General features: G+C 36.6%; 1 protein-coding gene and 1 pseudogene across 5 annotated transcripts in view; both read left to right on the top strand.

Moving 5' to 3' along the window:
- UBAC2 (UBA domain containing 2) overlaps nucleotides 1-27,271 on the top strand; it is a 214,730-nt gene that overhangs the window by 10,445 nt on the left and 177,014 nt on the right. For 3 of the 5 annotated variants that reach the window (XM_037800641.1, XM_037800643.1, XM_037800644.1), the window contains exon 2: nucleotides 22,371-22,498. In XM_037800641.1, coding sequence (XP_037656569.1) covers nucleotides 22,371-22,498 — 128 coding nt within the window. Of the gene's footprint in view, nucleotides 1-5,772; nucleotides 5,776-6,685; nucleotides 6,763-22,370; nucleotides 22,499-27,271 lie in introns of those variants that run through there. The other 2 variants (XM_037800640.1, XM_037800642.1) reach the window with 2 other exon arrangements.
- On the top strand, nucleotides 22,511-23,535 carry LOC119507471 (annotated as a pseudogene).

Genomic DNA, 27,271 nt, shown 5'->3' with positions numbered 1-27,271 from the left:
GCATAGCTAGAAGGAGCAGGACTAGAATTTGGACCCAGAAAGTCTGGCTCCATATTCTGTGTTCTGAAGCAGTACGCACTACTGCTTCTCATATTCAGAGAAGTTTATTTACATTTATCTATCTTGAACACTGGGATATTCATAGGCTAATGAGGAATATCATAGCTCAGGTTAGCAGTAGAGCTTATTTCCCAAACATTGAAAATAGACTCCTGCCTCATAAAAACTGCATTATTGTGTCCTGGCAAGTTTCTGTTCATTCCTCCCCCTTGGGACTGCTGCAGCTGTTTACTCATGTGCTCCACCACGTTTTTCTCACAACTTTCAATCCAGGAGTCTCCCTCTTTCTTCCTAAACCAGAACCAAGATATCGTTTTGTTTTCAGTAGAGATGTTTTATGTCCTAATTAGAATCTTTTTGTAATAGCTAGTGGACTGTAATTATTTTTATTTGTGTGTTTCTTTTTCCCCTTCTCTTATTATCTTCCTTGTCTAACATTTTCTGTTCCCATCTTGTCCCAATATTTGTTTTAGTAGTGAAATGTGTCATCTGCCTTAAGTCAAGCTATTTTTAAAATGCATGTCTATGGAATTTTAATAAGTACAACCTGATAAAGACTATCTTGTAAATAATTTGCTCCTGCATTTTTGAAGTGTGCTTTCTGGAACACTGGCACTGGGAGGGACTCCTTACATTCTAACCTTTATTTAAATTATGATTTTTTTCCTAGACATTTTTCCTTAGACAATGTAAGTTATATTGCCGTTGCTTTCAGCCATTTTCCAATGCTTATGTCAATTTAGTTCCTTTAATGTAGCATGCTACTGTGGAAGGAGTACAGTACTAATATTTGGAAAGGGTTCTAGAGCCAAGAAGGTCGGAAATGTCATGGGCTATATTGTTTAAAGATTGACAATGCAAATTAGCACTTCAAAGGCCCTTAGCAGCCTTCCCGCAAAAGATTTGTTTAACTTTATTAGCTCTCTGTTTCTAAGACTTATTGGGGATGGTTTTTATTCTAGAAAATTTGGAAAATAAAATATAAGGAAGAAAAACAAAATTCTGTTTCATTATGCTACCCAGGCTTTGATCCCTGTTGATGTGGTCATAAATTTTTTTCTCCTGTATGTGTGTATGTATATACACATTTTTAAAAGCAGAATTGAGAATGTGCTATATACAGGATTGTATTCTGCTTCTTTCTTTTTACGTTCTTAGATGAATTTACCCCATGTCATTAGTAATCTTCAAAGCTAGCTTTTAACATTGTTCTTGTTTTGCCTTATTGCGCAGAACCATCTTGCTTCAAAAGTTTCAAAATTTTGCATACGTATGCAGTAGAAAGGAATAATCCCACATAATCACTCCCCCACCCAAATAACTCATTGGTGCTCATTCCTCTGTTTTTCTGTGCAAGTCCTACTGGTGCATTCTCTTTCTCTCATATACATACATTCATATACAAACACACATATATGTACTTGAGTTTACACAAAAACGGCATTTTAATATACATTTTGTTATGTAATATGCTCCCCCCAACATTATCTTGGTTATACAAATCATAACTTAATTATTATAATGTTTTCTCCTACTAAAATATTAGACTTTCTCCAGTTTTTCCCAATTAGAAACAATGCTGTGGTGAACATCTTTGATCACATCACAAAAAATTAATCACAAATTTGGAATTATAGGGCCAAAGATGAGAAAGATTTTTAAACTTTTGGTATGTATTGTCTAATCCTTTCAGAAAGGACGCTTTTCAGCAGTTTTGAAACATATCTTTCTAATCAAACTCTTTTAACAATTGAGCATGATAATTTTTTTTTAAAATGCCATTTGAGAGATTTAAAAAAATAGCATTTCCTTGTTACCTTAGTCTGCATTTCTTTGAACACCTGAAAAAATGAACTTTTTTTTTCTCTTTCATACTTATTGGCCATTTAAATATATTTCTTTAACTGATTTGACTGTTTATGTCCTTTACCCATTTTTTTCAATTGAGATATTAGTGTTTTGTTTTTTAAAAATTGGTTTGTAAGCGTTCTTTAAGGGTATTAACTCTTCTTTTGTTACATGTTACAAATATTTTAACACATTTGTCAATTGCTTTTCACTTTTATTCCTGAAGTTTTTTTTTTTTTCCAAATGAAGTTTTTCATTCATAAGTAAGTCATTAAAATAAAGGAATTTAACTCAGAAATTTTATTTGGCCAAATTCATTATTTTCTTTATTACATCCTAGCCTTCTTGACACCAATGAAATGATCATTTCAGTTTTCTTCTTATCAATTCGTAGCCCTCCTGAGATCCTTTAAATATTCACCTCACATTTTTTGGTGTCTTATTATTTTCTCTAATTATGAAGATAATATAATACTGCCTTTCAAATTCAAGCAACCCAAAAGAATAGAAAGTGAAATGTCAAATTATTTTCTCAATCCCAGCAGCAATTTGGAGGATATTCTTGCAGATTGTTTTTTTCCGATGCATCCAGTGGATGGGTATGTATGTATGCATGTGTTTGTGTGTATGTGTCTGTATGTACACACACAAACACACATATACAAACAATTTTTATTAATGTAAGAGTAATATATTCATATGGTAAAAAACTGTAAAGAAGGATATAACATGCCTTCTCCCTTTCTCCGTTCTACAACTTAGGAGTACCCACTTTTTTTTTTTTTTTAAATTCAGTTTTATTGAAATATATTCACATACCATGCAATCATCCATGGTGGTGTACAATCAGCTGTTCACAGTACGATCATATAGTTATGCATTCATCACCACAATCTGTTTCTGAACATTTTCCTTACGCCAGAAAGAATCAGAATAAGAATAAAAAATAAAAGTAAAAAAAGAACACCCAAACCATTCCCCCCATCCCACCCTATTTGTCATTTAGTTTTTATCCCCATTTTTCTTTCTTTCTTTTTTTTTTTAATCTTCATTTTATTGAGATATATTCACATACCACGCAGTCATACAAAACAAATCGTACTTTCGATTGTTTACAGTACCATTACATAGTGGTACATTCATCACCCAAATCAATCCCTGGCACCTTCATTAGCACACACACAAAAATAACAAGAATAATAATTAGAGTGAAAAAGAGCAACTGAAGTAAAAAAGAACACTGGGTACCTTTGTCTGTTTGTTTCCTTCCCCTATTTTTCTACTCATCCATCCATAAACTAGACAAAGTGGAGTGTGGTCCTTATGGCTTTCCCAATCCCATTGTCACCCCTCATAAGCTACATTTTTATACAACTGTAGGAGTACCCACTTTTAAACTCCTTTTTATTTGGTTCTCCTGGTAATTACTGTGATAGCTTAAAATGATGTATTTATGCCTCTTTATTGATTTCTCAACTTCTGATTCTGTTTATAGATTTCCCATAATAAAAGGAATTTGCCTACCTCCCACTTCTTCTTCATCTTTCAATTTTGGTTTGGTTAGTTCTTCACTACTTTAGTTTCATACTCAGTTATCACTGTTTCTTGAATCTTGCATCAATTTTTTCTTGGATTCTTTGCTGTGTTTTTTCTTGAAGTACCTCCTGGAGTAGATATTTTTCATATGGAGTTCGTGGGTGGTAAACTTTCTGGATCTTTGCTTGGCCATTCTTGTATAGTACTGAAGGATTAGATTCTTAAGTAGCTAGTGTGGGGTTCCTCTTTGTGTGTAGACTTTTTTCCCCAAGAGGCTCATACCTTGGGGATGACCATTAAATATGTCCAAGTATTCAGGGTTTGTGAATGGACTGGTTTCCACATAGGGCAGGCTGTCAGGCAAACGACTGTATGAGAATGCCTCACAGTTGTCATTTAGGAGGACCTGGCTCTTTTTATGACTCTTCCTTGTAGGTGAAGCTGCCTTTCTTTTCACCATAGTCCTCCGACCATTCACTACCACTTCTGTGATGTGATCTCCTGTGGAAGTTTGAAGTTACCCCAAGCTTTCTTCTACTCTTTTTTTCATACCTCCAACCCCACTGTGTCCTCCTTAAGCAGTTTGCCTCCTTTCTTTGGAGAGCATTTCTTGGATTTTCTTTGGAAATGACAGCCTTCTTTCCAACTAGAGTGGTTGAATGAATGGGTTGTGTGTGAGAAAGAATGTGTTAGAGTGTGCTTGGAAACAGGGTTTTTTAGAAGGACCGACTGGCCCAGCTGTTCTGCATGCAAGTGTGTCACATATATTAATTTCAAATTTATTTATTTAATTTAGAAATTAAATAAAATTGAAACAAAAGTAAGAAAATTATTCCCTTTTCAGTTCTTTTTAGTCCTGGTTATATCAAAGAGAAAGTCTCAACTTTGTGCTAGTCTGAAATACCTAATAGGCTAGTTTCCCACTGAAACAAAGAGAATAGGAGGCAGTCCAGATTTTGTAGGTTACAAAACTACAATATTTCATTAAAATCCAATAGCTTTGTTTGGTTAATGTTGAATTTATTTTTATAGTTACCACTTACTGATGACAGTGACCCAAGTTTTTCCATTTACTATGGAAAGATTCCTTTAAAATACATTTAAGTAAATCATAGTAAGGTGATTTAAAGAAAAATATTAAATAATTGAATAGGTAATACTGGAATATGCTGAAAATTGTAGTGCTACAGTGGGAATGACTGAAGTTTGAGAAACACTAAATTATTTTGATGCTTGCTCATGCTCCTCTCCAGGTCTTAGTATTATTGATTAGCTTTCCTGGACTCTTTAGGAAGGACACATTTCTTTCTCGTATTTTGAGGGTTCTTTTATTTCAATACAAATTTGGAAGGGAGGAAGAGTGGACAGGTATACTGAGTCTGCAGTCTCAAACTGGAATTTTATCTTACTGTTTTTTTGGTTTCATTGCTTTCATTTGACCCTTAATTCCTTTGGAATTAATTTTTGTGTTTGGGGTTTAAATGGGGCTTTCTCTCCCCTTCAGCTAGCCAATTTTCTCAACACCAGTGATTAGAGATGTTTAGTAGTGTCTCTACTTACAAACAGATTAGGGACTAAAAGGCTGTTTACAAGTCCAGTTAAAAGGATTTTAAGCTTGGTTCTCTTATGCATTTCCCCCAGATAGGAATGGAAGAGGTCCCCTGAACATCACAGTTTTAAAATCACACTTGGGTGTCTCCACCTTGTAGGCATGGGTTCGGTTTGCCATTTTTTCCCAAAATAGACCGATTTAGTCTACATTAAAAATCTCCTCCTTTTTATTTTTTCAGATGCCCTAGTGTAATATCTTTGTTGCTGTGGTATCCTTACTTATAAACTTATTTTGGTTGATCAAAGAGTCAATAGGTCTTTGAACTTATTAAACCGTTCCTGGCTTGTCAAAAGCTGTTACCAGCAGCACACTCCCCTACTTGGCCTTGAAAACTCTTAGCCCTCTCTTAAACGAGCATGACACTGGCACTAGCCTCGGTGATGATTCTCTAGCCAGACTTGAGAACTGGCAAGACTTACAGGAGGGAGCTATCCCTCATATGGGTTTTGTTTGGTCTGTAAGGTTGGGGGCCAACATTTTTAAATTGATGTATTTCAGACAGAAATCCAGATTCTTGAGCTGGCAACTTCAGGCCTGAATTCTTATTTGCAAAAATCCACTATTTCATTGATATCTGCCTGGGCTCCTAAGGCATTTGAATTTGCAACAGGTTTTCTTGCTGCCGATCACAGATTTTCCCATTTTTTTTATTATTTTAACTTCCTCTTACAGTTTATTACATGGATCCAGAACTTGCCACATGCTTTCTGATTCAGTCTGTCTTTCAGAATTGTTCCTGTTGAATGATTTATCCCATATTAAAATATAATATTCATAATTTTCTTACCCCTTTTTCCTTTTAAAATGATTTCTTTATAATTGTATTCCTTGTCTAATTAGCACTTTCAACAATCACTGCTGTTTGCACTTAATGACTATGAGAGGGTTAATGTTTGTATAAAATCTCACTAAGAAGTACAAACCTACCAGTGACCAAGCACAAGGGCCGGATCAAAGTAAAAATACACATGCCTGATGCTATTGTTGACGACTTGCAGACTTGACACACATTTCCTCTGGCAGGCAGCTTCTGGGTTAGACTCTGTTTCAGAACTTCCTTTTAAAATTTTATTGTTCACTACTCCCCCACTCCCCCAACCCCCCATTCAAACTCTAAATATTTAAATGTAGAATACTTTCCCCCCCTGTAAACTGCTAAGCATTTCTCCTGTTTATTTTCTTGATAAACTCTGTAACTGTTTGGTCCAGTAACAAGTCTTGGCTGCCCTTGTCAGCTGGCGCTTTGTCCGGGACAGTGTCCTGGTGACCTGTGTGAGGAGTGGTCAGTGTGTCGGGCGCCCAGTGTCGTCGAATTCTCCCCAGTGCATTAGGAACAGCAGTGGATTCATGGGTGGCTTTCAGCATTTTTACTTCTGAACGTTGTAGGGAAACGGGATAACAAAATAAACTTTGGACTTTTTGATTTCTGGGCAGTCTTACAGGGGTCTTGAGATGATCACAAGGAGGCCCTCCTCCCTGACTTGGCCTTGGAGGGTAAGTTTCACTGAGTTCCCGTCTAGGCAGCTCATTGGCCCAAAGAAGCAGGAGGTGTCTCTTAACATGCACTGGTTATTGCATTTGCATGGGCTTTCAGTCTTTTGTTCTTTTTGGTTTAGCCCCTTTTTGATGAAAAACTTTAAGGCAGTAACTTCATGAGATACCGCATCACCCAATGCTGGAGGGAACTTTGAGAGGTTTACCAAATAGTAAGTAGTCAGAAATAGGAAAACCAATATTGCGGCAGGATATGGTAGCCCCTCCTTCCAAGGGTGTGAACCACACTGGGGTTTTGGACTTGTGCATTTTATGTGCCTGACTTGTGGGGACGAGCAGAGTTGCTGGTTTGCTGCCTCTTTCTTCATCCTCTCTTTGTCTGTCTTCAGTTAGAATGCTTCTGTTACAGCCCACATGGCTAAGCTTTGCAAAACCTGTGGGTTAGTACTTTCAATACTTAGGGGTGCTTTTTTGTTTTGTTTTGTTTTGTTTTTAAGTAAAATTCATGTAACATAAAATTTACCATTTTAACTATTTCAGAGTGTACAATTCAGTGGATTCATATATCTAATTCCAGAACATTTTCATCATCCTGAAAAGAAACCCTGTGCTCATTAGCAGTCACCCCCACCCCCAAGCTTGACAACCACTAAACTGCTTTATTTCTGTATGGATTTGCCTATTCTGGACATTTCATATAAATGCGATTTATCTTCATTCAATATGTGACCTTCTGTGTCTGGCTTCTCTAACTTAGCATATTTTCAGTATACATCCATGTTGTAAAATGTATCAATACTTCATTCCTTTTTTTTCTTTCTTTTATTAGAGAAGTTGTGGGTTTACAGAACAATCATGCATAAAAACAGGATTCTCATATACCACCGCACTACCAACACCTTGCGTTGATGTGGAACATTTGTCGCAATGGATGATAACACGTTTTTATAATTGTACTATTAACTAAAGACCATGGTTTAACTCAGGGTTCACTGTTTGTGTAGTGTAGTTCCATGGATTAAAAAATTTTTTTTTATTCTGTTACCATATATACACTCTAACATTTCCCCTTTTAATCATATTCAGATATATTTTTCAGTGCTGTTAACTGTGTTCACAATGTTATGCTATTGTCACCACCATCCTTTACCAAAACATTTCCGTCATTCCAACTAGGAACCTTATACATTTTAAGCCTTAACTTCCCATTCTCTATCTTCCCCTACATCCCTGCCCCTGGTAACCTATATTCTAGATTCTGGCTATGAGTTTATATATTCTAACTGTTTCAAATCAGTGAGATTGTACAATATGTTTCCTTTTCTGTCTGGCTTATTTCACTCAGCATGATGTCTTCAAGGTTCATCCATGTTGTCGCATGAATCAGGATTTCTTTCCTTTTTACAGCTGAATAACATTCCATTATGTGTATATGCCACATTTTATTTATCCATTCATTGGTTGATGGATACTTGGGTTATGTCCATTGTGCCAGTTTGAATGTGTTATGTCCCCAAATGCCATTATCTTTGATGTAATCTTGTGTGGGCAGATGGTATCAGTGTTGATTAGATTGAGACATCATCAGTGTTGATTAGATTGAGTGTTTCTGTGGAGATGTGCCCCACCCAACTGTAGGTGATAACTCTGATTAGATATTTCCATGGAGGTGTGGCCCTACCCATTCAGGGTGGGCCTTGGTCAGTGGAGCTATATAAATGAGCCAACAGGCAGAGGGAACTCAGTGCAGCTGAGAGTGAACTTTTGAAGAGGAGCTACAGCCAAGAGGGACACGTTGAAGAAAGCACAGGAGCTGCAGATGAGAGACAGTTTGAAGACAACCGTTGAAAGCAGACTCTTGCTCCGGAGAAGCTAAGAGAGGACAAATACCCCAAGTGCAACAAAGAGTGACATTTTTGAGGAACTGCAGCCTAGAGAGGAACGTCCTGGGAGAAAGCCATTTTGAAACCAGAACTTTGGAGCAGATGCCAGCCACGTGCCATCCCAGCTAACAGAAGTTTTCCGGACACCATTGGCCATCCTCCAGTGAAGGTACCCGATTGTTGATGCGTTACCTTGGACACTTTATGGTCTTAAGACTGTAACTGTGTAACCAAATAAACCCCCTTTTATAAAAGCCAATCCGTGTCTGGTGTTTTGTATTCTGGTAGCATTAGCAAACTAGAACATCCATCTTTTGGCAATTGTAAATAATGCCACTGTGAATGTTGGTGTGTAAATGTTTGTTCACACCCCTGCTTTCAGTTCTTCTGAATATATACCTAGTAGCAGGATAGTCAGATCATATGGCATTTCTGTACTTAGCTTCCTGATGAACTGTCAAATTGTCTTCCATAGCTGCTGCACTATTTTCAATTGCCACCAGCATAGAATGAGTGTTCCTATTTCTCTGCATCCTCTCCAACACCTGTTATTTTCTATTTTTTTAATAGCTGCCATTTTATTAGGTATGAAATGGTATGTCATTGTGGTTTTGATTTGCATTTCCCTGATGGCTAATGATGTTGATCATCTTTTCATGTGCTTTCTGGCCATTTGTATATCTTCTTTGGGGAGACGTTTTTTACCCATTTTTTAATTTTTTTTTTTTTTTGTCTTTTTGTTGTTAAGTTGAAGGATTTCTTTATATATATTGTATATTACTCCTTTATTGGTTATGTTGTTTCCAAATATTTTATCCCATTGTGTAGGTTGTTTTTTTAATTTCATGATGAAGTCCTTTGAGGAACAAAAGGTTTTGATTTTGACAAGGTCCCATTTATCTATTTTTTTCTTTTATTGAGTGTGCTTTGGGTGCAAAGTTTAAGAAGCCATTGCCTAACAAAAGGTTGTGGAGATGCTTCCCTACATTTTCTTCTAGGAGTTTGATAGTTCTAGCTTTTATATTTAGGTCTTTGATCCATTTTGAGTTGATTTTTGTGTATGGTGTGAGGTAAGGGTCTTCCTTTTTTATTGCAAATGGAGATCTAGTTTTCCCAGCTCCATTTGTTGAAGAGACTATTCTTTCCCCAATAATTAGTTTTAGCCACCTTGTCAAAAGTCAGTTGCCCATAAATGTGAGGGTTGATTCTGAGCTCCTAGTTCTATTCCTTTGGTCTACATGTCAGTGCTTGTGCCAGGACCATGCTGTTTTGATTACTGTGGCTTTGTAATATGTTTTAAGATCGGGAAGTGTGAATCCTCCAACTTCATTCTTCTTTTTTCAAGAAGACTTTAGTTATTTGGGGTCTCTTACCCTTCCATCCAAATTTTATGATTGGCTTTTCCATTTCTGCAAAGAAGGTTGTTGGAATTTTGATTGCAATTGCATTGAACCTATAAATTGCTTTGGGTAGGATTGATCTCTTAATGATATTTAGTCTTCCAGTCCATGAACATAGAATATCTTCATTCATTTAGGTCTTCTTTGATTTCTTTTAGCAATGTTTTTAGTTTTCTGTGTAGAAGTCTTTTACATCCTTGGTTAAATTTATTCCTAGATATTTGATTCTTTTAGTTGCTATTGTGAATGGAATTTTTTTCTGGATTTCTTGTTTTGATTGTTCATTGCTTGTGTATCAAAACACTATTTATATTTGGACCCTGCCACTTTGCTGAATTCATTTATTAGCTTTAGGGACTTTGTTTTGGATTTTTCAGGATTTTCTATATATGGGTTCATATCATCTGCACATAGGGAAAGTTTTACTTCTTCCTTTCCAATCTGGATCTCTTTTATTTCTTTTCCTTACTATTTGTTCTGGCAAGAACTTCCAGTACAATGTTGAATAACAGTGGTGACAGTGGACCTCCTTGTTTGCTCCAGAGGGAAAGCTTTAAATCTTTCACCATTAAGTAGGAGTTAGCTGTGGGGTTTTCATATATGCCCTTTATCATGTTAAGAAGTGTCCTTCTATTCATAGTGTTCTAAGTGTTTTTATCAAAAAGGGCGCCTTAGTTTGTAAAATGCCTTTTTCTGTGTTGATTGAGATGATCATGTGTTTCTTTTCCTTCACTCTGTTAATGTGGTATATTACATTAATTGATTTTCTTATATTGAACCAACCTTGCATACTAGGGATAAATTCCACTTGATCATTGTGTATAATTCTTCTAATATGCTATTTGGTTTGCTAGTATTTTGTGAGCATTTTTGCATCTATATTCGTAAGAGAGACTGGTATGTAGTTTTCTTTTCTTGTGCTATCTTTATCTGGGTTTGGAATGAGGGTGATGTTGGCTTGTAGAATGAGTTAGGAAGTGTTTCCTCCTCTTCAATTTTTTGAAGAGTTTGAGCAGAATTGGAATTAAATCTTGGAATGTTTGGTAGAATTCCCCCATGAAGCCATTTGGTCCTGGGCTTTTCTTTTCTTTTTTGGGAGGTTTGTTGTTGTTGTTTTTGGGCATTTCTTTTATTTATGCAATTTTATTGAGATGTATTCACATACTACTCAATCATCCAAAGTGTACAATCAGTTGTTCACAGTATCATCATATAGTTGTGCATTCATCACCACAATCAATTTTTGAACATTTTCATTACTCCAAAAAAATAGAATAAAAATAAAAGTAAAAAATAATACCCAAAACATCCCATACCCCCCCCATTATTCATTTACTTTTGTCCCCCATTTTTCTATTTATCTGTCCATAACTGGATAAAGGAAGTGTGAGCACAAGGTTTTCACAATCACATGGTCACCATATAAGCCATATAGTTATGCAGTTGTCTTCAAGACCTGGCTACTGGATTGCAGTTCAACAGTTTCAGGTATTTACTTCTAGCTAGTCTAATACACTAAAAACTAAAAAGACATATCTATATAATGCATAGGAATAATCTGCAGAATGACCTTTCAACTCCATTTGAAGTCTCTAAGCCATTGAAATTTTATTTTGTTTCATTTCTCTTCCCCCTTTTGGTCAAGAAGCCTTTCTCAGTCCCATGATTTTGGGTCCAGGTTCATCCCTGGGAATCATGTCCCACGTTGCCAGGGAAACTTATACCCTAGAGAATCATGCTGGGAGGTTTTTGATGACTGATTCAGTCTCTTTTCTAGTAATTGGTTTGTTGTGATCTTATATTTCTTCCTGAGTCAGTGTAGGTAGTTTGTGTGTTTCTAAGAATTTGTCCATTTCTTCTAGGTTATCTAATTTATTGGCATACAGTTGTTCATAGTATCCATGTGTCATCCTTTTTATATCAGCAGGGTTGGTAGTAATGTACCCCTTTTCACTTCTGATATTCCTTATTTGTATCCTCTCTTTTTCTTCCTCAGTCTAGCTAAAGGTTTGTTGATTTTGTTGATCTTTACAAAGAACCAACTTTTGGTTTTGTTGATTCTCTCAATCGTTTTTTTTTTCTGTTTTCTATTTCCTTTTTCTCAGCTCTGATGTTTGTTATTTCTTTCCTTCTGTTTGCTTTGGGTTTAGTTTGCTCTTCTTTTTCTAGTTCTTCCAGTTTTGAGGTTAGGTCTCTGATTTGAAGTCTTTCTTCTTTTTTATGTAAGCATTTAGAGGTATAAACTTCTCTCTCAGCACTGTCTTCACTGCATCCCATAAGGTTTGATATGTTGTATTTTCATTTTCATTCATATCAAGGTATTTCCTAATTTCACTTCTGATTTCCTCTTTAACCCACTGGTTGTTTAAGAGTATGCTGTTTAGTTTTCACATGTTTGAGAATTTTCCCTTTCTTTCTCTGTTACTCATTTCTAGCTTCATTCCATTGTGGTCAGAGAATAAGCATTGTATTATTTCAATACTTTTTAATTTACTGAGACTTGTTTTGTGACCCAACATATGGTCTGTCTTGGAGAATGATCCATTGCACTCAAGAAGAATGTTTATTCTGTTTGCATTAAGTGCAGTGCTTTACATATGTCTGTTAGGTTTAGTTGGTTTACTGTATCATTCAAGTCCTGTACTTCCTTACTGATCTTCTGAGTAGATGTTCTATCCATTATTGAGAGTATATGTTAAAGTCTCCTACTATTAATGTAGTACTGACAATTTCTCCCTTTAAGTATGTTAATATTTGCTTCATATATTTTGGGGCTCTGATGTTAGGTGCATGTATATTGTTAGTTGTTATATCTTTCTTTTGAATTATTCCCTTTATCAGTATGTAATGACCATCATTGTCCCTCATTACTGTTTTCTACTTAAAGTCTGTTTTACCCAATGTTAGTATAGCCACACCAGCCTTCTTTTGATTACTACTTGCATAGTGTATATTTTTCCATCTTTTTACTGCCAACCTACTTGTATCTTTGACTTTAAGGTGAGTTTCTTGCAGACGGCTCATAGTTGAGTCAAGCTTTTTAATCCATTCTGCCAATCTCTGTCTTTTGACTGGAGAGTTTAATCCATTTACATTTAAAATCACTACTGATAATACAGGTCTTTCTTCTGCCTGTTTGTTGTTTAGCCTTTATAAGTCTTATACCTTTTTCTGTTCCTCAGGCTCTGTTAAAACTTACTTTTATATTTGCTTTCTTGCGTTGTACCATATTGAGTGCCTTTTCATTTCTATCTGGATGTATTTTTCATCTGTTTTCCTTGCAGTTACCATAGAGTTAAAATTTAACATCCTAAATATATAACAATCATATTTGTTTTGATACCAACTTAACTTCAATAACATGCACATATACTTTTCCTATGCCCCTCTGTCCCCCCCACCATTTATTTTTACTTGTTACTACTTGTATCCTTGTACATTGTATGTCCAAAAACCTAGATTTATCATTACTTTTTATGCATTAGCATTTTAGCACCAGTAGGAAGTAACAAATGAAGTTATATACCATCCAATACAATACAATAATACTGGCATTTATAATTACCCAAATGGTTACCTTTACCATAGGTCTTTATTTCTTTATTCTGCTTTGACTCACTGTGTATTGTCCTTTCATTTCAGTCTGAAGAACTCCTTTTAGCATTGCTTGTAGAGCAGGTCAAGTGGTGATGAACTCCCTCAGCTTTTGTTTATCTGAGAATGTCTTAATCTCTCCTTCGTTTTTGAAAGAGATTATCACTGGATATAAAATTCTTGCCTGAGAGTTGTTTTCCTTCAGCACTTTAAGTATTTCAACCCACTGCATTCTTGCCTCCATGGTTTCTGATGAGAAATTGGCACTGAATGTTATTGAGATTGCCTTGTATGTAACACATTGCTTTTCTCTTGCAGCTTTCAGAACTCTCTCCTTGTGTTTTGCATTTGATAGTGTGATCAGTATGTGATTGGGGTGTATTTCTCTTCATGTTTATCCTGTTTGGTGTCCTCTGAACTTCTTGGCTGTGCATAATCACATCTTTTGCTAAGTTTGGGAAGTTCTCTGTCACTATTTCTTTGACTATTCCTCCTCGCCTTTCTCTCTTTCTTCTCCTCTAGGATTCCCATAATGCATATATTGGTGCACTTGATGGTATCCCATAGCTTTCTGAGGTTATTTTCGCTTTTAATATTTCTTTTTTCTTTCTGCTCCTCAGCCTGGCTCATTTCAGGAGAAGGAAATGAGTCAGGCTGAATCAAGTTCACTGATTCGTTCTTCTGCCAGCTCTATTCTGCTCTTTGAAACCCTTCTGGGAATTTTTCATTCCAGTTCCTGTGGTCATAAGCTCCAGTAGTTCTGTTTGGTTCCTTTTTAAAATTTCTTTCTCCTTATGCTGATATTGTTCATTCATTGTTTTTCTCATATCCTGTAGTTCTTTCCCTGTACTTTCCTTCATCTCCTTAAGCACTTTTAAGATCTTTTTTTTAAAGCTTTGTTTGGTATGTCCACATTCTCATCATCTTCATTGGTCTTTGTATATTTTTATCTTCTTCCTTTGGATGGGCCATTATTTCCTGTTTCTTTGTCTTGTACTCTTTTGTTGTACACTGGACATGTAAAAATTTTTAAATGTTGACTCTGGGATTTGCTCCCTGGGTTGTCTGTTTCCTGGTTTTGTAACCAGGTGGTCATAAGACAGAGGTTTTCTTGAGCTTCAGCCCTCCTATAGGAATGTCTGCCCAAGGTGAATGGACTGTTTGGGGTTTTTTTCTGTCTTAGTAGGCTTCTGTTTTGTCCTGGGCTTTTGCTTCTTAATTGTTTTGGAGTTCTCTTGCTTAGATTCTAGTGAGTACTGAGGGTGGGGGAGATGGACAATAAACAAAGAAACATTTCTTTGATTCTAAAGTGCATTTCCACATTTTAGTGGAAAATTGGAGTATACCTTGCAATTGATGACATCTGAAAATTTTATTTGGCAGTGATTTTTCCTTTTTTTAGTTGCACCTAAAATAATGGTGTGCTTTGATTTGATGAATCACTATTTAATAAGACAGTTGGTAATAAGTGCCATGATAAAAATTAAATCAGGACAGAGGGAATAGAGGATGACAGTGCTTCACAAATAAGGACACATTTGAGCAAAGCACATGTTTAGTTCCGAAGGCATTTATTTATTTATTTTTTTCATAGCAGGATTTTCTCCATGAAGGAAGCAGTGGGTTGATTTACCTTCTGGTACAAACTCCTTATCTCACTGAGGACTGGTAAGAGTTTGCAGACTGGCTACTTTGAGCAGCATGTGGTGTGGAGGGTGGAGGACTGGACATTGCAGGTTTGTGAGGATTTTGCAGGATTGGCATAGTTCATACAGAAACATGGAGATCAGGGTAAGAAGTAGCTGGTGACAATTGTTCCAGTTGCTCAGGACAAAGACTTTAGAGTTTTCTTTGACTCTTCCATTCACTCATACTTTGCAGCCAATCAGCAAAATCCTGCCTGCCCTACCCTCAAAACTTATCCCAATTCTGACAACTTCTATCTCCACCTAAACCACCCTTATCCAAGACATCATCATCTCTAGCCTGAAAAGTGAGTATTTGAAAATGTGTCTGATCGTATTATTCTTTTGCTTAAGCCCCTCAGAAGCATCCCGTCACACTCAGAGTAAAGGTTAAAGTCCTTATAATGGCCTACAGAGCTCTACACTATTTACTTCCCCTCCTTTACCTCCTCCTTGTTCTTTGATGTAATATCCTCCCTGTCTGCTTGGTGCTCATCTTGCTTTTAGCTGCATTTGGCTGCCTTATGTTTCTTGATCATGTTAAGCATGTTACTTTCTCCAAGTATCTGAAATTACTGTTTCCTCTGCCAGAAATACTCTTCCCCCCAGATATCTGCAAGGCCTACTTCCTCAGGTCTCTGTTCAAATCTCACCTTATCAAAAGGGCCTTCCCTAACCACCTTACATAAAATGGTTCTCCTCTTTCCCCACTAGCACTCTGTTTTCCTGTTTACTCTGTGATCAGGATTGGCTGAGTTGTGCTATAATAGGAAACAACTCTAAAATCCCAGGGGCCTAAAACAACAAGATTTGTTTCTCACTGATGCTTCACTTCCATCGAGAGTCAGCTGGGGGTCTAATCCGCATGGACTTCAACTCCGGGCTCTGGCTGATAGGTGGCCACCATCTTGAGCACTGGCAGAGGGAAAGAGAATGAATGATTCATTAGCTCTTAAAGTGTCTCCCTAGGAGTGATGTATGTCACAGTTTACTTGGCCAAAGCAAGGCATGTTGCCTCACCTGACTTCAGTAGAGGGAGGATGGAGGCAGGGGGAGCAATCCCACCATGTGTCTGGGAAGAGACCAGAAAACACTGTCACATGCTTTATCTTTCTTAAGTTTTCTCTGTAGCATTTCTTTCCATCTGATATATATTTACCTTCTTTTGTTTATTTGCTCTTGTGACTAAAATGTAAGTATCATAAGGGTAGAGATATTGTCTATAATGTACTGCTGTACCCCAGGGCCTAGAATAATGCATGACCTATAGTAGGTGCTTATTAATATTTAGAGGATAATTGCGTATGCCAAAGCAAATCATTAGTTTATTCATTTAGTAACTTGTGAGCCAAGTTGGGAGTGTGAAGCAGAGAGGTTTGAGGAGAGAGGAGAGGGTATAAAATAAGAAGTTGGAAAGCAGACCTACTGGAGACAAGTGGTTGAAATGCTGGTCAGTATTGAGTATCAGTTTGAGATTTGAGAACAGGATGTAAGTGAAATCTTGCAGCTCAGCTGTGTTATTTTCTCCAGTAACATTGAGTTGCTCAGCAGCAGGCAAGGAAGAGGCAGTTATGATTGGGCCCATTTCACAAGAACATGTGTAAGCCCCTGTTGAATGTCCCGGCTGCCCCTTTCAGGTGCACCAGATCACCCCTTGAATTATTGACGTGAAGAGTAGTTTAGTTCATTTCCTCCTCCATTTTAGCTACGGTCAGAATAGTAAAGGAGTTTGCCTTTAATGAAGGAAGCTCATGTGATGGTTGTGGTGGTAGCAGCAATTTTCCCTATAAACATCCTTTTATTTCGTTTACTTGTAACACGTCTGTGGTAGGTCCTATTATCCTTGTTTTACAAGTGAGGAAAGCTGAGGCTCAATTGCTCAAGATAGATTTAGGCTGGTCAAGCTCACAGCCATAGTGCTGTCCTATCCTTCTCTTGAGGTACTAGGAAATGGGCAGCTCCTTTATTTGGAATATGAAAACCTGTTAGCTTTTAGATTCCACAGACACTTGGTTGCATCTCGGCCATGAAATGTGTATGCATCCATTTTGTTCATGCTTCTAATTTATTTGTTTGCACAGTCTTACCAGAAAGGAAACGGTTTGGCTGTTTTTATATACTTGAACAAGTGCAATAACCACAGCACCAACTGTTAACTGGTAAATTCACCCCTGGGGAATTTCTTATGAATAAGATTGTTAAAAGAAAAACTTTTCACGTAATTTAAGATCTCACTACCTAATTGAGTGAATCATGAATCAGGCAGCATCTCGAGATGTTCAGAAAGTAGAAGGGAGTTCTGCCCAGGGATTGGAATGGGGAAGCTTATTTAGGGCAAATGGGGAAGCAAGCAAGGAAATGTTGTGATTGGTAGACTTAAGTTTCCATTTTACATGGGGGTGGGGTGTCTTATAGAGTGGGGAATGGATATACATTGGTTAATATAGTATGCCCAATCTGATAAGTTACCTCCCCTGGACAGAAACTGGTTTGTCACTAAGTATTGCTTATCTGTGGTTCTGTAGGGTGGGTTCCATTGTTCCGTTTTGTGGAAAGCCCCTGCATGTCAATTGTTTTTGTCTTCTGGAAAATCCTTTCTAGGAAAGGGTTCCCTCTAGTCAAGACCCAATGCAGGCTGCCATTTTATTTTACTTAAGATTAAAGTGTATCTTATGCAATCTGAGACTGTTTCCATTGGTGATATTTTCTGTGGTCTTGCCTGTTGATTATCTAATATTTCGAATCTCTCAAACAGTTCAATGCCAGCTTTCCCAGGTCAGCTATTTCTTTTTTTTTTTTTTTTACATTATCATAATTTTTTTTAATAATTCAATTGTATTGAGATATATTCATATACCATGCAGTCATACAAAGCATACAATCAACTGTCCACAGCACCACAATACAGCCATGCATCCATCACCAAAATTAATTTTTGAACATTTTCATTAGCACACACTCAAAAGTAATAAGAACATAAATTAAAGTGAAAAAGAACAATTAAAGTAAAAAAGAACACTGGGTGCTTTTTTTTGTTTTTTTTGGCCCCCGTTTTTCTACTCATCCATCCATACACTGGGCAAAGGGGACTGTGATCCACATGGCCTTCCCAATCACATTGTCACCCCTCAGATCAGCTATTTCTTCTGTAGCTCCATTTACATTTGACTCACATTTCACTTCCATGTGCAAGGGGCTGTACTAGGCTTTAGGCAGGTATAGAGAAGAGTAGGGCATGTGGCTTGCTCTTCAGGAATCTTTAATGTAGTTAGGAAGGCAAAACATATGCAAAACCCTGACTATTCAAAGTAGTATATAGAAATAAGGATGTAGAGCTGGGGTGAGGGGAGCCCTTTAAGCTGTATGGTTTACTAAAGCTGATGGAGGAAAGTGAAAATTAAGCTTTAATTTGAAGCCTGCATAATTTGAAGACGGAGGAGTATCTGTGCTAGAAGGGAATTGATGATGTTTGTTGGGGGGTTAATCCTGGAAAACCTTTTTGAAAGCACAAAATGGAAAAAATGTGTTCAGGAGGTAGTGAGGTGAGGAGTTTGGATTGCAGTAAAGAGTTAATGGAACAAAGCAAAGGAAAATAATGTTGGAGAGGCAGGTAGGCCCCAAATGTGGAGGTCTCAAAGTTATAATTTTGTTTTGGAGGTGATGGAGAAGTGACAGGATTAAAGCAATGTTTTAGGAAAGAGGAATACAGACACACACACACACACACAGAGATAGTCTGTGCTTTTGTGCAGTAGAGCAGAATCATAAGAACAACCATGAAAGCTGAAACCATGCAAAGCAATATTAATATTCAATGGGGAAAATTAGGATTGTTTTGTGACCTACAAAGATTTTTAAATAATGTTTTGTTAAAACATTAAAAATGCTCTTATAAATGTATAATTTAAAATGTTTAGGGAGATGAAAAAATAGTAAAGCTAATATTTAATTAGTACTTTATAATTTATTAAAGCATTAGAGACATTGGAAATTAAGTGTTTTATTTCTTTGTATAAAATTTATCAAGAGTAGTATGAACTGTGCTTGCCTTCTCATCATATAACTTCTGACATGGAGTGAGCAGCTATGTCTTGGTGAACTTGATGTCGTGCTGCTTTTAAATTTGGACCAGCTTCTAACATTTTATCCCTTGCACTTTCAGTGCCACAAAATGTCTCTGAGAGTTTCTTTAATGTGAAATTTTTTGTCAGTTTCACTTCCTATGGGACATCTTCATCCTTTCTGTTGCAGCCACTTTCCTTATGCTGATAAAATCACTTTCACTGTGTTCCTCTGGCTGCATATCTAGAATCTCTCAAACAGTTCAATGCCAGCATTCCTAGGTCAGCTGTTTCTTCTGTAGCTCCATTTACATTTGACTCGCATTTCACTTCCAGCATTATTACTTTGTATTCCTTTGCTGTACTTTATTGGCCACTCCCCTCTTTCCATTATCCATTTTTGTAAAATATCATGTGAGTGCATCACTGGGAGACAAGAAGGCAACACAGCTACATGCTTTGCTGTCGGTACGTGAACTGAATAACAGATATGCAGTGACCAATCTCCAAAAGACTTTGAAAGAAATGACATGATTGGCCACCCATCAGGAAGTGCCTGTGATATCTGAGTAGTGATTTATGGACTGAAGAGCTAGCAGTCAAGTTTGTACTTTATGCAGTTATTCACATTTAATAAACTTTGGTAACTGAAACTTAAACCATGTTGCTGGAAGACTGGTGTTATTTAACTAAATTGGGGTAACAGATTTGTGCATTTCAGAACCAACCAAAGTGAGGTCTATTCTTATGTATATACATGGGTATTTATATATGTAAACACATGTGTGTATTCTACCTATTTTTTAAAAATGAAAATTGGGAGGATCAACTAGAAACTAATGGAAATATATATTTATGGGGTGGAGGAATGGTGTAGAGGGGATAGGGAAAAGAAGTGAAAGTAATCCTTTTTTTTTTTCTCATAGTTTTGGTTTTTGAACAATGTACATATTTTACATAGTCAAAAAATTAAATTAGGGTTTTAACAGTGAATGTAAACCAAAACAAATCTGCATATCATAACCACACACAGAAAACATTTCAAATAGCTCTTGAACATGGAGCTCTGATTGTCTACCTTTAATGGATATATTCTGAGGACAACAACAACAAAAACAACTGCAAGAAATCTTAAAACTTCTTATGAAGTAGGCTTATTAAGAAACTGGCTAATTGTAATGATATTGATGTAATATTGAAATTTTTAATGTATATTCTAAGAGAAAACAATTATTGATGTTTAAGAGAAAAGAGACAAAAATCAAAGAGCTTAAGAAAAGCCTGGTAATGTTAAATTTGAATTGGAAATATCACTTTGAATGATGACTTTAGAATATATTTTCTAGATCCGGCTACTGAAAGAACTAGAACTAGTTACACCCAGAGAGCTTTCAAACACATCTAGCCCAGATTCAGTGTTTCTAAATACCATTCCCTAACGTAAGGAAACAAGACTCCTTAGAGAAATTCTAGGACTCAGGCAAGGAGGGTACAAAGTGAGCCAGGGATATTTTGTTGAGCCAGAGAGCAAGGAAGTGCTCAAAGACCAATCAGTCATTGGTGGTTATGGTGGGGAGGTAGAAGAGGCAATTTTGAAATGACACAGAAGCAAATTAAAGGGCTCCCACTAGGAGGGTTTGAATGTTAAAAAAAGAATGTAGCTGATCATAATACATTGAATATGTAAAAATTCATGTGTATATACTGATAGACAAATAAAAAGAGAAAGAACAAAATAGCTTCTTTATAGGAAGAATGCCAGCTAATAAATATGAAATAATGATAGATTAGAAAAATCACCATTTTGTAATCCCTAATATAATTGACTCAGGCATGGATCATCAATGGAAGTTATAACCATGTTTTTCTCTAATCTTAAAATTTTTCATAATAAAAACATGGGATAAAATAACTATATAAAGAGAAAGAAGGGCAGTGTTTTAGCTTTTAGATGAAGCTTAAGTGTTCCATCCTTATTATGGAAATCTCAGCTATCATTTTGTATCCAAATTGGCTTTATACCACTTGGGTTCTAAATACCAGTGTTTGAAACTATGGACATTATAGGGGTATGATATAAAGCAGTTATTTCCAAAGAAAGTGTTATTTCAATGGTTTTCATAGATTTGGATTCATTTTCTTTTTTGAGCAGCCATTTCTGCATACATTATCTCACTCCATTGTCATAATAACCCTGTGAGTTTGTTATCAAATGAGGTGACTGATGCTCAGAGAGGTCAGTTAATGTGTCCAAGGACAGATAACACTGTCAAAGCGAGGGTTCAAACTCAGGTTTTCCAGATTCCCAGGCCCTTTACATCCTCACATCCTTTGTCCTATCCCAAAATTAGTTTAGCAAGTAGCTTCAGGTGCTTGTTTTCAGTGTCTGGGGGAAAACACAAAAGGTGAAACCAAAGGAATACCAGGAAGGGGAGTAGAGTAAGTGGATATTTCACAAGAGTGTACATTTTCATTAAATGACATGCTAGGAGGAAATGTTTCTGAGTAGGGAAAGGCTGACATTTCTTTGGTGGGAGAAGAAGGTTAAGCACTTGAAGAAAACATAATTTGCTTCTTTCCCCTTTTAATATATCAGAAGGAAGAGATTTAAGATGCTTCTAGAATATTCCAGATATCCTTCATGGTGTATGTATATCATACTCACCTGTAAAAAATTAGATTGAGGGGCAAGAGGGTGTAATTGCTTTAGTCCAAGTCATAGAAGACACACAAGGCTCGCATATGTAAAAGTGCCTTGGACTCCAGTTGTACTCATGGTGGAAAATCCCAGTGGATACACTCAGCAATGTTAACACTTTCAACCTCTTTATGTTTTTTTTTTAAATAAGTGTGTTTATTAAGCACATTTGATAGGCATTGATTTGATAGAAAATACATACCTCTGAATATTTTACACTTTGGTGACCATTTTCTGCACCGTATTCTGTGGAAGTTACTGGCTGTATAACTTGCTTCAGGCTCATATACAAGCTTCCTGACAATTAAGCACCTGCTAGTGAATTTCACTTGCTTTCCAGTGTCCATTGATCATTTACCTCCACAGGGAGATGTTTTCAGCACTCCTGGACTTTGATTTCATTCTAATTCAAAAGAAATGTATTCTCTTGCTTTTCATCCAGGTAGCTTTTTAAATCTTAGGAACAGACATACTGAAAGTGGTTCTCTTTTCCCTCCAGACAAGGCACCTCTGTCCAAGAGTCTTTTACTGGTCCCCAGTGCCCTGTCCCTTTTACTGACCCTCCTCCTGCCGCACTGTCAGAAGTTCTTCGAATATGATCTCCAAGCAGTCAAGAATGACTTCCAGGTGAGCTCTGCTTCATTGGCCTCTTGGGAGGACATAGGGCAGATTTTTTCCTTTATTTTTCTTTTCCTACTGCTATTATTAGTCACTCAAAATCCCTAAATTTGTAAGGAATAGTATTAACTGTTAATATTCCATTAACAAGTAAATTTTGTAGTTCTGTTTATTGATATTTCAGCAAACCAGGTTATAATGAAGTAATTGCAAGATTTCCTCTTACTGGACACATCTTTTCAGCTTCACTTTTTACTCATAGAAATGCAATTTATAAATTCAAAGGCAAGAGCCCACCAGCCACAGTGTCGGGCACCAGCTATGTTGTGGTCACTGCCAACTGTGATCCGTTACAAAGATGCCGACTTGAAGCGTGAGAAGTTCCAGAGGTGCTTGGAGAAGTTGGGAGTTCTGGACTGGTTGACCAAGGTGTTGGTAGCCCTATATGAAGAACCGGAAAAACCTAATAGTGCTTTGGATTTTTTAAAGTAACACTTAGGAGCTGCTACCCCAGAAAATCCAGAAACAGAATGCTTCACCTAGAATTGGCAGAAATGAAAGAGAAGTATGAAGCTATTGTAGAAGAAAATAAAAAACTGAAAACAAAGCTTTCTCAGTATGAACCACCTCAGGAGCAGAAGCATGCTGAACAGGATTCTTCTCCGTTGAAAAGACAATGAAAATGATTTTGTATGACTTTAATAGTTTGTATAGTATATAATTTTTCTGAACAGATGCTATAGAACTCTTTTAATATGTCAAATTCACTAATCATACTTTAATTGTTATAAACACATAGAATCAGCAATAAAAACTCAATATAACTTTCTTTGGGTCTTAAAGCAGGAGAATCTAAAGTAAATCCTGAAAAAATCTAAATGGCCATCTAAATAGTTTTCATTACCTTCAAAGATGTCTGATTAGTAATGATGGTACTGGTTATATTTTAGCCAAGGAAGTTGAGCATGGAGCTATTCCTTGGTTTAGTACAGGAAATGAGCACAGGTTTGGTCGTTCTTTAAAATGAAGATGACACTGTTGTTTATAGTCCCTGTTGGCAGCTGGAAAGATCTGCCTGGTATAAGATGCATTTACACAGGTTCCCATGAATCCTCTGCTCTTGTTTATATAACACAGAATGAGTAACTCTTCTTTGTCACCACTTTGCCTTAGATAACCATGTGTGTGCCAGTTTGAACTCTGACACCACGTTTCCCTTCTATGCAATCATGTCCTATCTGATAAATTTGCTTTGCTTTACTTTGCTCTGTGCTTCAGTGGCTCCGAGTTGCATGTTGGCCTTTCTGTGTTGTTTTTCTATTTGCTTTCACAGCAGTTACCCTGATTGCAATTGATGTAACTTTAAACAGGATCACATTGTTCCCCTGCCTTACCCTTAGGAAAATTGCTTAGTTGAGCAACAGAGACAATAGAAAATTCTGGGTTCACGCACAAAATGAGCCATATATCATGGAAGATTATGGTTTGTGGGTATAATTATTTAGTGCTTTTTCCCTCAAAGTATTTTTCTAGTCTTGAATTTATTTTATCTTTACTATCCCCGTGAAGTAGGTAGAGCACATATGAGGGGAGGTTGGGTACTGAATTTTTAGGCCAAAGACTGGTAAAATGCAAACCATCTGCTTATTGTAAAACCTTGGCATATCAGTTAACCGCTCTGAAATTCACTTTCCTCATCTGTTAAATGAGAAGAATATCTGTGCTGCCTCCCTCACAGGGTTGTTATAAGGGTCAAAGGAGAATGTATGTGAAAGACTTGTAAATGGTAAAGCATGATACACTTGAAAAACAACAACGGAAACAAAAACAAAAACAAAAAACCAGAAAAACAACAACAAAAAATTTCAAAGGCATTAAAAACAATGTTAAATCTGTTTTTTATGATCAGTATGCATAGTGAATGTTTTTTAAAAGTCTTGGTTTGAGTATTTGATTAGTTGATCTAAGCACTTTCAGCTCTAACAGGTTGTAAATTAGTGATTGTTTTCCTAATGGTGGTTAAACCAAGTAGGAAATTTTCCTTGAGTTTTTGATGTTGGGAAGAGCAGAACTATGGTTTTCAAGATTTATAGTCTGTCCTCATCAAAAATGCTGCTGCTAGGGTTTTTGTTTGTGAATTGGGGGGTTAGTACAAATTATAGTGTGTAACCTGTCACCCTTTCTTTGCTAAATACTTGATTAGGCATTTTAAACATAAACATTTTTTTGAACTCTGGCACCTTTTCTTTATAGTAATATAATTAAAACATTGCTCAAATTGGCTTTACCACGTCCTTGTGAAGTTCTTTCAGTTATTTATCCACACCACTACTTTCTGAAAAAAAAAAAAAGTAGTATAGCTTCTGTATTATTTTAGCTGCTATAATGCAGTGGTTCTTAGTCCTGACTACCTGTGAGAATTACCTGGGAAAACTTAAAAAAATATTTACTGATACCAGGTCCTTTGCCCTAGACCAACTGAATCAGAGTCTGGTGGTGGTGCCTGGACATTGGAGTACTTTTAAAAATATCCCCAGGGGGAGTCTAGTGTCTGGCTAGCTTTCAGAACTGCTATAAGGAAATGTCAGGGCCCCATGGCCCTGGGTTGGTACCTTACTGATTTCTGAGGTAATTTGGTTCATCTGACTGTCAGCATGTGTCCCCTTCCTACTGCCCCACTCAGTAGACATCTATGTTTGAAAGGCAATTTGCTGGTCAAAAAAGGTGACCTTCCTAAGTGGAGGAAGACAACCCTTCTGTCCAAGAATGTGAATAGCTACACTCTCCTGCTACAACTTCCTAAGAGGCTTTCAGTGTACACTACAACAAGAGATATAAGAAATCTAAATTCTGCCTTCGGTAATCTAAACACACACACATGGTAAGAACATGGTATCGTGGGACATGATATCCACCATGGGGGATGATCACTGAAGTGGGGACCTGTATAGGGTGGAATAGCCCTGGAGAACCTCAGGGATGTGAGTTTTCAGTTTGGCCTGAAAGGAAGGGTGTCTGTTAATTAGCAGAAGGAAAGAGAGGGAAGGGCACTTTACTTCACAAAGCAAGAGAAACTTGACTCTTAGGAGTCCTGCATAGGAGCCATGGTTTGAGAATAAAAGATTGGATTGGATGGTATGGGAGGGACAGTTGATGAAGGGCTTTATTTTGTGTGTTTCTGAATCTCCCAAGATTTGGGCAATTAAGGCAGAGATACTGCCTTTAATTTTCTTTAGGTAGAGATGCAGAATCAGTGCTTTGCTGAGTGCAAACCAGTGAACAACGTTTATAGGGTTCATAACAATAAGCAGTGGTTTATTCTTGTACCGGTTTTCAAGTTTTTGTGGCATGAGTAGAGTTACAGAACACTAATTAATTAAACCCGTAGCTACCAGTTTATTTGTCATTGACTAATAAAACTAAACAATGGGATTCTATAAACCCAATTTGTTATATTTTAGCAATCTTAAAGTCTTAATTTCCTTAAAGCCCCAGATGTTCTGAATGGCTCTTGGGGCTGAGCTATAAGTAGAGTACTTTCATTAGAATATTAAATGTGGGCATAGAGGACTTGGGGAACTGTCTTTCATTATTTCTGAATCTGCTGTTCTTCAAAGATAACAGTTATCATCTCATATTTGTAAAATAAAGAATAGTTTTAAAACACTCTCTTGTGTCATGTTTATTGTATATGCAGGCCTAAAGTTTCATTCTGATTAGAATCACTGAATTTCTGAGGGAGAAAAAAGATTATTATTTAGTTTGGAGATGACAACTGCATGACACATTTGTCCCCGTGACAGTTGTTTCTAACTGATGCTATTTCTCATTGATCCCAAGTATGGCCTCAACACAGACTTGCAGATAGCCACTCCCATTTCACCCAGGTTGAAAGTGATGGGAAATCTAGTGGCTATCGCTGAACTAGTCCAGTGCCCTCATATTTTGAAGTATACTAATAAAAAAGACACTGGCTGGTGTCTTGCTTGGAGTAGAGACAGATGTGTATTGTCTTGGCAGTTGGCATAGTTGGTTTCCTCATTTGCATTCTTGTTATTGTTTCTGTTGGCAAGAGCATGGGTTGAATGACCTTAAATGAATAAAATACTTTCTTTGTGCTTCTTTTTCCTTATCTTAAGATAAGGTTAATTTTTTTTTCTTTAAACTTTTTATTTTGAAATGATTCTGAACTTACAGGACAGTTGCAAAAATAACACAAAACCCATACAGAGAATTCCAGCATACCACATCCCATCCTCTCAGATTCTTAGATCCACCAATTTCATTTTGCCGCTTTTGTCATATCATCCTGTCTAGCTGTCAGTTCATCTGTCTATCTATCTAACTATCTATCTATCTATTGTTAATATTTGCTTTACCTATATTCCTTAAGGTAATTGTGAAGGGAAAACAAGATTGGAATTTGCATTAATGCGGTTATCTTAAGAAATTTGGAAAATATTTAGGAAGAATTGAAAATAGGCCTTTCAGTAGTTCTGTCTTTTTGTATACCCCCTTATATGTTTTATACCCAACTGGAAGTTAATTTAAATAACGTAAAAGTTAAATTATTTAAAAATTTCAAATGTAATGTTTAGCAACAATAGCCATAAATTACCCTATACATAATTGCTCTGAAGTAGGCTGATCATTAAAACTTAAGCTCAGAAATGTATATTTTGGATTTATACCTAAATTGTTTTTTCAATTATAGCTTTATTTTATTCAATAGTATAAAATGAACATCTTTTAGCCTTTTATTCCTTCTCATGTATATAATTT

The sequence above is a fragment of the Choloepus didactylus genome, chromosome 12 (genome assembly GCF_015220235.1).
Source record: "Choloepus didactylus isolate mChoDid1 chromosome 12, mChoDid1.pri, whole genome shotgun sequence".
NCBI classification, from domain to species: Eukaryota; Metazoa; Chordata; class Mammalia; order Pilosa; family Megalonychidae; genus Choloepus; species Choloepus didactylus.
Note: the sequence above shows the minus strand (reverse complement) of the source record. Positions and strands in the feature narration are given on the sequence as shown.